The following is a 12,476-nucleotide window of genomic DNA, read 5'->3' on the forward strand; positions in this document are numbered from 1 at the left end:
ATTTAAGCAATCAGTTTCAACGCTTCATTGTCATCATCTTCAGGCCGTTATATGAAAAACAAATGGAGACATTTAAACACTGGCGCACATAGAAGAGGTATGCTAAACTGAACTGGAAACCGTGGACTTCCATTCACTTACATGTATACTCCAGACACATGACAACAACTGGGCTGCACATGTCAAATAAATAGACGCACACGGTATCCAGTTTAATATGGTGCCTATTCTATCTGCACCAATGTTTGGATGTCTCCATTCATTTTTCATATATAGGCCTCAAGATGACACCAATGAAGCATCAAAATTGGCTGCCAAAATTCTTTCCCCCCCCCCCCCCCCCCCCCCCCCCACGAAGATTGGTATCCTTTTCCTATGAGTTATTGATCAGCCATAGTTCCACATCCACATTAATATGATGTATGATCTATAACAACTGAGCAGTAATGGTCTGAACACACTTCCCTGAGACACCCTTATACCGTAGTTAATTCTACATCAGCTACAGCCATGCTATGTGCTTCCTATTGAGAAATCCTAAGTCCGCTCACTGACTTTATTTCATAGCAAATATGACTGTTCTTTTGTTAATAAGGGTTGGTGTGGTATCAAGTCAAATACTTTTTCAAAGCCAAAAAATATGGCATATACATGAGTGCCATCATCCGTGGCTTTCAGACCATATGTGAAAAGTCCGAGTTAGGTTTCACATGTCCAATGTTTTCAGAATTAATGTTTGTTTGGATGGAAGAGAATATGTTTTCAGATTCTACAACAAATGGATGTCAACAGTAGTTTTGTGGATCATTTGAAGCGGTTTTTTTGACATCATTACATTTGTTCCCACAACATAAAATACTGTATTATGTTACTATGTAGGCTGCTTCTGATAGGAAGGAATGCTTTTGAATGAAAGGAAGATAATTAGGTTTTAACACCTCAGTGACAATGAGATAGAAATGGACCACAAGCTTGGATTGGGGAAGTAAATCATCTCCCATGGCCTTTCAGAGGAACTAATCCTGAAGTCACCTTAAGGAAATCACTGAAAACTTACATCTGGATGCACTGACAGGGCTTTGAAAAGTCATCTTCTAGAATATGATCTCAATATCTTACAACTACACCACCTCACTTGATGAGAATGCTTGCAACTTACACTACTGTTGAAACATGAAGTGAAGAAATAAACTCACTTTCTCTTAGACCTCATACTTGTTCAACAGTTAAGTTTTATACCTCAAATGAAAGCATTATCAAACACTGAATATGAAACATATATAACAAAACAGCTCCAGCATTCTGAAACAAAATCCACACTAGTAGATCTGACAGTATATAGATATATCTTTAAATGCATACCACTTTAAGCAAACTTCTTTCTTGCGAAAAAATAGCAATCTCTCTCTTTAATTCATTGCCTAATTTGGATACTCCTAAAATCACAACAGCTTTATACTGGTGACTCTCAGCAAATCTCTCTACTTCTTCTTCTGCATCTGACATGCTCAAGAAGTCCTGAAAATAAGTCTATATCAACCAAACAATGCATTTACATGGACTTAGTCAAAACATTATTATGAAATAACTTTAATTGGCAATATTACAATAAAAAGACTAACATGATAAAAAAATTGTAAAATAACAACACATATTTGACAGAAATGATGGAAAATGCATTCATGTCTTGGACTAGTTTCATTCCTGAATTCAAAATTGGCTACCTGGTTTTATCAGCCTAGGAATCATAGTATATGAGTGGTGCATTACCCATCTAATGGAGTACACACAAAGTATAAACTGATTATTTCTTGGCCATATGCACAGCATCACCTGTTAAGTCAAGGGGAAATAACTCTCAGAACCGTACTCTTCATAGCTACCCTGTAAACCTCTCTCTGACACCTACAATCAATGAAAATAAACTACCTATAAGAAAGGAAGCACCAAGAAGGGAAGGAAGAAATGAAATGAAAATTCACAGGTTGAGAAGTATACGACATTACTCAGTGATTACAAAGTCAAGACAAATTTACAAATAACTGGGCTATTGGTATAACACTGCAACCTCCTCTGGCCTTGGTGCATGCACTGATTCAGTTGGGAAGGGTGTCATAAAGTCATCATATCCATTGCCGAGCCAAGCTGGCCCACAACGGTTGTAACTGGTCCACAGTATCCTGGGTACTGGCACTGGGATGAAGCTGATGCCTGAGCTGGTCCCACACTTTCTATCAGGGACAGATCTGGAGATCATTCTGACCACAAGGGTATCTCAACCTCATGCTGACAGCTCAAGAGAGATATACGCACGTGTGGACAAGCTTGTCCTATTCAAAAATGGCACTATGAGGTTATCAAAAAAGGACGCAGGATGTCCATGATGTACCACTGGGGACAGTACCCTCAAAAATCACTGTCAAATAGGACCTGAAGTCATACCACATGATTTCCCACACCATGACACCAGGAGTAGAACAGCTGTGCCTTTCCAAAACACTGAAAGAATGGGATCTCTCCCCAGGTTGCCTCCATACTTTCTCACAATGGTCACCCGTGGCAGTGCGGAACTGTGACACATTGCTGAAGACTATGCAACATCGTTCATCAGCAGTCCATGTTTCCTGACACGGCACCACCTACAAATGCAGCTGTCTATGATATCTTGTTAATGGCAGCCTATGTATGGGATGGTAATCTCCTAGCCCAGTTGCAGTTAACCTCTGAATAATGGTGCAGGAAGACACAATGTGTTGTAGGGAGTAAATTACCGCTTCTCAGATGGCAAATGCAAATGTGAAGTGGGTACAATATGTTTGGAGCACAATAAGGTGAACCTACCTTTTAGCGATCAGTCATGGTCAGCTGGAACCTCAATTTCAAGCATTCTTGCCCTCAGGTTCTCATATAGTACATCACCAGACCACTCTCACAACCAGGGGGGGGGGGGGGGGGTGGGGGGGGGGGGTGGCATGGTTCTACAGGATATACTCAATTTTTGCACAGATATGCCAACTGGAGTAAAGACTGCAAGCTTTGTTTGTAAGATGGGAGTGGTGCTTACTTAAGCAGCTTCAGAAAGAAACTTTATTGTGATCCTCTAATCGCAATTCATTTATGAAACTGCACTGGGTGTGAATTTCTTGACCTCTGCTGTTAAACAAATAATTACAGGGAATCATATGATAGGCAATAAGTGCAAGATGTATAGAAAGTAGCACGTGACACTTGGGCAAGCTGGTCTGCACTGTACATGGACTATGCAGAAAGTAACATCTGCCGCGATTTTAAAGGAGAGAACTGAAACCCATGTGAGAAGGTCCATGCAGAGGCACGCCATATAGCAGCACCCTGGAGCTGCCGCTCTGCAGAGGCCATCAAAGAGGAACTAACCCAAATGTAGAAATCATCCACATACAGAGCAGGGGTGACCAAAGGACCGACGGAGGCCAAAAGTCCACCTATAGCAATGAGGAAAAGAAGTACACTCAATACGGAACCATGTGGGATGCCATTCTCCTGGGTCCGTGGAGAACTGAAAACAGTACCAACCTGAATGCTGATCGACCGATGGAACAGGAACTGGCGGATAAAAATCAGGAATGGGCCCTGAAGAACCCACTGTTGAAGTGTAAGAAAGATATGATGGCGCCAAGCCATGTTACAGGCATTGCAAAGGTTGAAAAATACTGCAAGCAAATGGCGGCACTGGGAAAAAGCCTGCCAAACTGCGGATTCCAAGCAAAGTAAATGATCGTTCAGAGACCGTCCCTCTCAGAAGCCACACTGGTAAGGGGATAATAGATCCTGAGATTCGAGAACCCAACTGAGCCGACGGGCTACCACCCATTCAAGTAACTTGCAAACAACGTTTGTCAGACTAATTGGCCGATAGCTTTCTTACCAGGCTTTAGGACGGGAACCACGATGCTATTCCTCCATTGAGAAGGGAAGTCACCCTGGAGCGAAATACAGTTAAGCACTGGGAGAAGATGTTGTCGTTGTGGAGCACTGAGATGTTGAAGCAACTGATTATGAATGGAGTCTGGGCCAGGAGCCGTATCATGAGAAGAAGAAAGAGCGGCAAGAAGTTCCCATTCAGTACAAAGTTCGTTGTAAGATTCTGACTCACAAGGGGTAAAACACAAGGCAGAAGCTTCGGCCTGCTGTTTCTGGTGAAGGAAAGCAGCCGGATAGGAGGATGATGCTGATGCTGTTGCACAATTGGTCGCAAGATGTTCAGCAAGAATCAATGGGTCCATGCAAAGGCCATCCGGGAGAGCAAGGCCCAAGAGGGTAGAATACCAATGGAAACCTTGGAGAGAGCAAAGTGTAGCCTATACACGTGACATAGGGACAGTAGAACCGAGGGAAGAAACAAAGTGTTGCCAACATACCTGTTTCTTCCGTTTGATTAAGTAACAGGCTTTGGCGCAAAGGCGTTTAAAGGTAACAAGATTGGCAGCGGAAGGGTGCCTCTTAAGGTGTTGCAAAGCTCAACGGCGATCACAGATGGCAATGGCAATGACCGTACTCCACCACAGGACCTGCCAGAGGTGGAACGGTCCAGATTAGCGTGGAGTAGCAAGGCTAGCAGTGCGTACAATCGCATCAGACACATCGCGTAGGACGTCATCAATACAACCTGACGGGGGGAGAAAAAACTACCTGCACGGTATCCAGAAGCCAATCGGCATGTTGGAAAGACCAACAAGGTAACCTGTCCATCAGGGAGCAAGAGAATCAACAGGAAGTGGTCACTATTGCAAAGGTCATCGTGTGATGACCAGTGTAAGGAAGGGAGGAGGGAGGGAGAAGAAAGGGAAAGATCAAAGGCAGAAAAGCTACCATGGCCAGCACTGAAATGGGTAGGGGAGCCATCATTAAGAAAGGAAGAAATTGGTTTATGAGAAGACACTGACTAGATGGAAATGCACTGCCTCGCAAGGGATGATGAGCATTAAAATCCCAGAGGAGGAGGAAGGGAGGAGGAAGTTGCTGAAGAAGGGCAGTTAAGGCAGCAGGCGTAAGAGTCCTGTCAAGAGGGAGATAAAGATTACAAACTGTGACCCCAGAGTCCAGGTTGACCCTAACAGCAACCGCTTCCAATCTAGTTTGAAGAGGAATCCACGTGCTAGCAACGTCTGTACGGACCAACGTACAAACGCCACCAGAGGTCCGCAGGGGGCCGACCCAATTTCGATAGAAAGCATGGAACCCACGAAGGGTCGGAGAGTACTCATCAGTAAAATGAGATTCCTGTAGAAACACACAAGCTGCAGAGTAAAACAAACTAAGGGATATCAACTCTGGAAGGTGACGGTAATATCCATTACAATTCCATTGGATAACCACAGAATGATGATTCAAATGGGGGGTGAACAGGCCGGTCATGACGGCGGGTCACCACCCATCGGTCACCGACAAGGAGGGGGCTACATACATGAACAGCAGGTCAGAGCCAGGTTCCGAAGGTGGGGACGGGACCACTGGCGACACCAGAGGCTCCTTGTCCAGGGACTTAGGTTTTTTCTTTTCTGTTTGAGATCAAGGAGGGCTGTCCTGCAAAAAGGAGCCAGCTGCAGCAAGATCTGTAAAAGAAATAGAGCGGGCCATCTGGGGGCCCACAGACCGTGGTTCTCATGGTGGTCGTGTGGCAGCAGACCTTTGGCCTGGAAGGTGCCGGGAAGGAGGGTCCCAGGATGGGTGCTCTTGACCAGCAGATGCCGAAGAAGTGTGACACTTCTCCGGCTGGGGAGGGGGAGTGGCGCTCGGAGGGGAGGGTGTGGGAACCATAGGGGAGGGGGGGGGAGGGAGGAGAGGGATTCGGGACTAGGGTAAGGAAGGGGGAGGAAGGGGTGAAGATGTAACTAAAGCATAGCTAGACATCATTGACACAGGATGTATATGTGCATACTTCTTACAAGCCTCAGTGTAGGTTAGACGATCAAGGGACTTACACTCCTATATCTTCTTTTCCTTCTTATAAGTCGGGCAATCCGGTGAACATGGAGAATGATTGCCATGACAATTAACACACACAGGAGGGGGAACACAGGAACTCCCCTCATGGAGTGGACGTCCACAGTCACCACACAGAGGGGTCTGTGAACAGTGGGAAGACATGTGTCCAAAAGGCAAGCACTTAAAACATCTGAAGGTGGTGGGATGTACGGCTTCACGTCACATTGATAAACCATAATCTTGACCTTCTCGGGGAGGGTATCCCCTTCAAAGGCCAGGATAAAGGCACCAGTATCAATGCAAATGTCCTTCGGGCCCTTCGAACACGCCGAACAAAGTGAACACCCTGCCATCCTACATTGTCCCTAAGTTCTTCATCAGTTTGAAGGATGAGGTCCCTATGAAAAAATCACACTTTGAACCATATTGAGAGACTGGTGGGGGGTAATGGACACAGGAATTGTGCCAAGATGGTCACAGACATGAAGGGCCACACACTGGGCAGCTGAAGCAGTTTTGATCAACTATGAACCCGACCGCATCTTGCTCAGAGTGTCCACTTTGCCAAACTTGTGTTCGATGTGTTTCACAAAAAATAAAGGTTTGGTATTGTTGAAAGTATCCCTATCAGTCCTGGTGCAAACCACAAAGCGGGGGGAAAGGTTTTACCCCAAGCCGACAAGCCTGACCCTCCTCCCAGGGGGTAGCCATGGAAGGGAAGGCCGAATACAAGTGCAGCATCTGCAACACATCATTCCCAATGATGGATAATATGACAAATATTCTTGTTGTAAAAGTCTGCATTTTCACTGTTAAAAAAATGTTCCACCTCAAAAATTACCTCGTCGTAATTTTTAAAATACTCGTACCTGCCTTGCAATTGTTTCTTCACCCAAAGATAGAGGATGCATTACAACCCATAACATCTGGATCCTCCCCTCTACCACTAATACCAGTTTCTTTGACTTACACAGATGGGATTTGTCTTGACCCTCTGCCTCTTTCAGTCCACTCCTCCACTTCATTGTGTGCCATACCCAACTTCCTCTGCCTGTGCCACACCAGGCTCACCTATCCAACCCACAAATGTATCAATCTTGTGAAGTAATACACAGCACTGGTAGCGACTTTCTTTTAGTCTTTTTTGTAACAAGATGTATCAATATTCCTCATTACCTACTGACCCTGTAAGTATGAACTGTCATAATTTTTTGATACTGTGATACTTCTTGACAACTACATTCAATGTATGTTTCTAAGCTTTCATTATACTAGTCCTCAAATGTATTTTTCAGTCTAAATGCCTCTTTTACATTATATAATTCCACTGAATTTCAAGTCCCTAATACAAATTTTTTTGCATAAATATAATAATGACATCCTTTGTGTGTTTGTTATGTTCCTCCTATTTTTGTTTCATTCAAGGATATGAAACATGCTACTTTGCATTTTTTTGTTCTTTCTAGAAAACCAAGGTTAGGACCGGCTATTTGTCAAAGATCAGACATGAGTATTGACACCAGTTAAAAGAATGTATAGAACTGAAAAAAAATGATATACCATCCATGAAAGGCATGGTTCATGCATCGTGCATCTAAAAGAAGAGGAGCTGAGAAAATCATTTTCTTTCACAATTAATTCTTACAAGGAAACATCACCAACTCGACGTTGTATTTTAAGTAGAAAAAGGCACATTTGCAATATATCAGCCCCAGCTATCGACCCCATGTGAAAATTTGGATCATAATTCTGGTAGTAAGTAGTTGTGACCACCTCAAAGTACAGTTTTCAAATATGTGCTTGCATTGCTTGTGTGTCACTCACTCTACCCCTTCAGCTGCCTAATGCCCAAGCACCTAGTACTTTACAGCAGAGTGACAACCAGAACCCTCCTACTTACGGGATGTTGACGGCAAGGGATGAGGAGGGAGGAGAGGGATCATGTCTGCCCAATGGATAGGAATAAGTAATATGAGTATGTCATTCAACATCAATATGAACAAACCTAAGCAACTATACAATTAAAACTTCCTGGCAGATTAAAACTGTGTGCCGGACCGAGACTTGAACTCAGGACTGTGCAAGTCAAAGGTCCCCAGTTTGAGTCTCAGTCCGGTACACAGTTTTAATCTGCCAGGAAATTTCATATCATCGCCCACTCCACTGCAGGGTGAAAATCTCATTCAGGAACTAAACAGTTACTATGAAACAAGGTTTATAATCTTTATTTTACAATTTAATCATCCCAGCCTCGTTGGAGAATAGTGCAACTGCTACAAATGTACTTCACCTTAACAGTGTCAGCTTTGCAATCCAAAGAAAATAATACACAACAGTGATAGTAATAATGAAACAGCACTACACTACTACTTTGATGACACATTAATTTCAATGATTTACAGTGCATTTGTGGACTGCAACAAAAAAATGTTCAGAGCAAAGAGATTTATGGCACCAGCTACAAGTCAGAAACCGCACACACTGACACGATGTCACTGTACCAATGCCAAAATAGCATTTCACTGGATGTTAAAAGTGATCTGGCCGGACACAGGTGTAGCCACTTTGATACCAGGGATACTGGAAGACTGGCCAAAATAGTGGTGCTCGTAACTGCCTGTTAAGATGAAACTGCATCTGAAGGATGTTGTTACACTGGCCAAACTTCAAATCGACACCAAGAAGTCATGCCGAGTTGGTAAACCTGAGGACAAAACTATTGAATATATGGAAGCCAAATACATCCAGTGGTGATATTGCTGTGTCTTCTGCTCCACGCTCTTCATGCACTGACAAGCTTTTGTGGATGGAAAATAAGCCCACAGTTAGAATTGTTCTGTTATAATCTTGTACAGGTTTAAAAAACATCTTCTGTCACCACGTCTTTAAATATTCCTTGTCGACTTGTTTAGAATATGAGGTGACTGCTACAACACTGTCCGCATGAAATACACTGTGTTTGATTCCTGGCCCAAATGTCCCAGTTGTCTCTTTTAAAGGGACAAACAGAGGTGACAGCAAGTGTGTATCTGCATACACTACTGGCAATATTGTGCAGCTGTGCACTGTGTTACTGATAAACTGTACAATCATGTAAACATCTTTCGTCCATTTTTTGGCAGGAGATCGACCAGCCATAATTTCAAATTAAACTCATTCTGATCTATAGTGCAAACATTCTGCCTGAGCTCTGGTGTCAGCAACAAATTCTTCACATGCATTAAGTATTGCTGTCTCATCACCAGTTTTCTTAGTTTTAGTAATGTGCATTATTTTTCATGACAATACCATGTTTCTTCTTGAAAGCATACATTCAACTAGCAGATGCCTTAAACCTTTTTTGTCCCACCTTCATTGTGGCTTGACTGCCCCACTGCTGTATATTAACATTGTGGATAATCATCTTTTTTTCTGAATGAGTTATTAACTTTATCTTGACAGATTGAATTGACCTTGGGAAGCTTTTGTTGATGCATACCCTAGTTTTCAATTTATTTACTCCAAATGTACATTTCCTGTTTTTTGTTTTCATAATCTAAGGTTAATCTTGACAGTCCTGAAATACAGATTTCTCTTCTTTTCACTTTTCCAAAAGGCAACAGCTCATTTCATGTACTACTCTATTACAGAGAGGGGCAATGTGGTATCCTACGATGCTACATTTTCAAAGCAGGATTCATCATCTCTCACTTGTTACACCCGTGTCCCATTGCACCAATGAAGCTGTTCAACAAATGTTACTATGGTGAGTGGGCAGCCTCATTATTGTCATTGTCAGTCTCTCATAAACAAGCAACAAACACCAGGCCACTGTTTCACTCTACGTCTAGCACATTTTCATTCATAAAGTTGTCTACGATTTCTGCAAGAAAGGGCTAAATAATAGCACAAAGCAAGCCCCATACACTTTTGTTTACCTTGTATAAAAGTTTGTTGAATAGCCGCATGCAATGTCACCAGTCATGACTTTCAGGAGCTCTCATTCTTTGATGTTTAAATGTTGCAACTAGACCCATCATTCCATATCAGTCCTCGAGGTGACACACTGTCACTTGTTGCCATAACATTATGAAGACAACCTCTTACTCACTTCTATGTAAGAGGTCTGTTCAAAAAATTACAGAACTTTGTACACAAAATTTTTCTACGCTTGCCTTTTACTTACTAGGGCATGGACTCCTTCAAGATACTCTCCTCCACAATTGATACGCCACTCCCAATGCCATTTTCACTTCTGGAAGCAGTCTTGATATGCCTCTTGCTAAATCGTTTGAAGCGTTATCTGCAAATTTTCTTTTATGTCGGCTATCATAACAAATCTTCATCCTTTCAACAGGTTTTTAACTTTGAAAATAAAAAAAAAAGTCCGATGGGACCAGGACTAGAGAGTACGGAGGATGAGGCAACACAGTTATTTTGATTTTTGTGCAATAGTCGCACACCAACAGGAATCAATGTTTGGGTGCATTAGAGTGATACAACAGCCATGAATTGTTTCATCAGATTTCAGGCTCTTTCCTTCTCATATTTTCTCGCTGGCATCACAACACATCCCAACAGGACCATCGATCAACAGTTTGTCCCTGTGGCACGAATTCACGATGAACTTCTCCTTAAAAGTCAAAGTAAACTATCAGCAAGGCTTTGACATTTGGCCTGGCCTGGCCTGACTAGCTTCTTTCAGTCTAGGAGAACCTTTCCCCAACTCAATGTGAAGATTGGTCTCAACATCATAACCGTAGACCCATGTCTCATCACCAGATATGATTCTCTTAAGGAACATCTTGTTCTCATTTGCACAATCCAAAAGCTCTTCACACATTGCAAAGCCATGTTCTTTCTGGACTCATAAGCCATGAGACGAATTTGGCAGCAACACAATGCATTCAAAGATGCTGTGTCAGAATTTCATGACATGGTCCAACTTAAATGTTACATTCTTCTGCACTCTCTCAGACACTCAGTCTTCAACTGGCATGCACAACTTCATTGACATTCCTGATATGAGCGCCGTGAGTAGCTGTCGAAGGGCGTTCTGAACAAGGGTCATCTTTAACTTTGTCCGGCCATTTTTGAACCATGTGAACCATTTGTAGCACTGAGTACAGCTTAATCACTCATCACTGTAGGCTTCCTGCATCATTTGGTGTGTGTCTGTAAAGGCTTTCTTGAGTTTCAATCAAAGTTTAATGCGGACGCATTGCTCCTCTGACTCTGCCATTTCGAAATTTGCAAACTGTGCGACACAACATTCTACTCAATACAGCACTAAACAATAACTAACAGACATACAACAATGAAACTTCCAGCAGTTACACATTAAACTCAGGTATGTGCAGGGATGCCAACCGAATTCCTCTCCAACACACCATTGGCATGAAATTATGAATGTTCCAGAAGTTTTTGAACGGACCTTGTGGAAGTTCTTCACTCTTAAGTATTAGGTGATTGCCGTGGGCAAGAACAAGAGACAACAGGTGTGTGGGCATGTTTAAAAATTGTACTTTCAGAGCAACATAACTGCATACTATCAGAATTATGGCCCAATTTTTCACATAGGTTCAACTGATAGAGTTAGAAGTAACATACAACAAAATTTTGCGATCATATGTGAAACAGGTGAATAAAAAATTTACTGTGGTAAGGATCCAAATCTTGAACCAATAAAAACCATCTGGGAGAAAGACAGACAAGGGAAAAATGCAATGGGGTTCTTTAACACAGTAAACAAAAACTAAACATATGAAACACTGAGAACCCTAACGGCTTAAAGCACATCGTCAACTGTCAGACAGTAGCATTTATTTAAGCTTCTTACATCTGTTGATATTATGGTGAGTCAGGTTTATCTGTGCTGTAGGCCCACATCATATATATGAACATTTAAAAAAAGCTGTCTCACTGGTTTCTCTTATATTCTTGATGATGGTATGCTTTATGCCCTTATGGTTCTCAGTCACTTATATACAAGCTGTAGATTGCTAAATATGGCAAGCTACTTAAAAACCATGTCTCTCTCCCCCCCTCCTCCCCCCCCCCCACTGTGTGTGTGTGTGGGGGGGGGGGGGAGGGGCGTGCGTGCACACACACATCACAATTTTTTAATAATTATTCCAATATTAACCATAATACTAGCATTTTAACATGGCAGCAAGAGCCAAGTTTAATGTTCGTTCTTACACTATGTGATCAAAAGTATCCGGATGCCAGGCTGAAAATGACTTACAAGTTTGTGGCACCCTCCATCGGTAATCTGGAATTCAATATGGTGTTGGCCCACCCTTAGCCTTGATGACAGCTTCCACTCTTGCAAGCACACATTCAATCAGGTGTTGCAAGGTTTCTTGGGGAATGGCAGCCCATTCTTCATGGAGTGCTGCACTGAGAGAGGTATTGATGTCGGACGGTGAGGCCTGGCATGATGTCGGCATTCCGAAACATCCCAAAGGTGTTCTATAGGATTCAGGTCAGGACTCTGCAGACCAGTCCATTACAGGTATGTTATTGTCATG

General features: G+C 42.7%; 1 protein-coding gene across 2 annotated transcripts in view; it reads right to left on the reverse strand.

Moving 5' to 3' along the window:
* LOC124723150 (exopolyphosphatase PRUNE1-like) overlaps nucleotides 1–12,476 on the reverse strand; it is a 162,577-nt gene that overhangs the window by 49,912 nt on the left and 100,189 nt on the right. For both annotated transcript variants that reach the window (XM_047248340.1, XM_047248339.1), the window contains exon 5: nucleotides 1,363–1,518. In XM_047248340.1, coding sequence (XP_047104296.1) covers nucleotides 1,363–1,518 — 156 coding nt within the window. The remainder of the gene's footprint in view (nucleotides 1–1,362; nucleotides 1,519–12,476) is intronic.

This window comes from Schistocerca piceifrons, chromosome X (genome assembly GCF_021461385.2).
Source record: "Schistocerca piceifrons isolate TAMUIC-IGC-003096 chromosome X, iqSchPice1.1, whole genome shotgun sequence".
Classification (NCBI taxonomy): Eukaryota; Metazoa; Arthropoda; class Insecta; order Orthoptera; family Acrididae; genus Schistocerca; species Schistocerca piceifrons.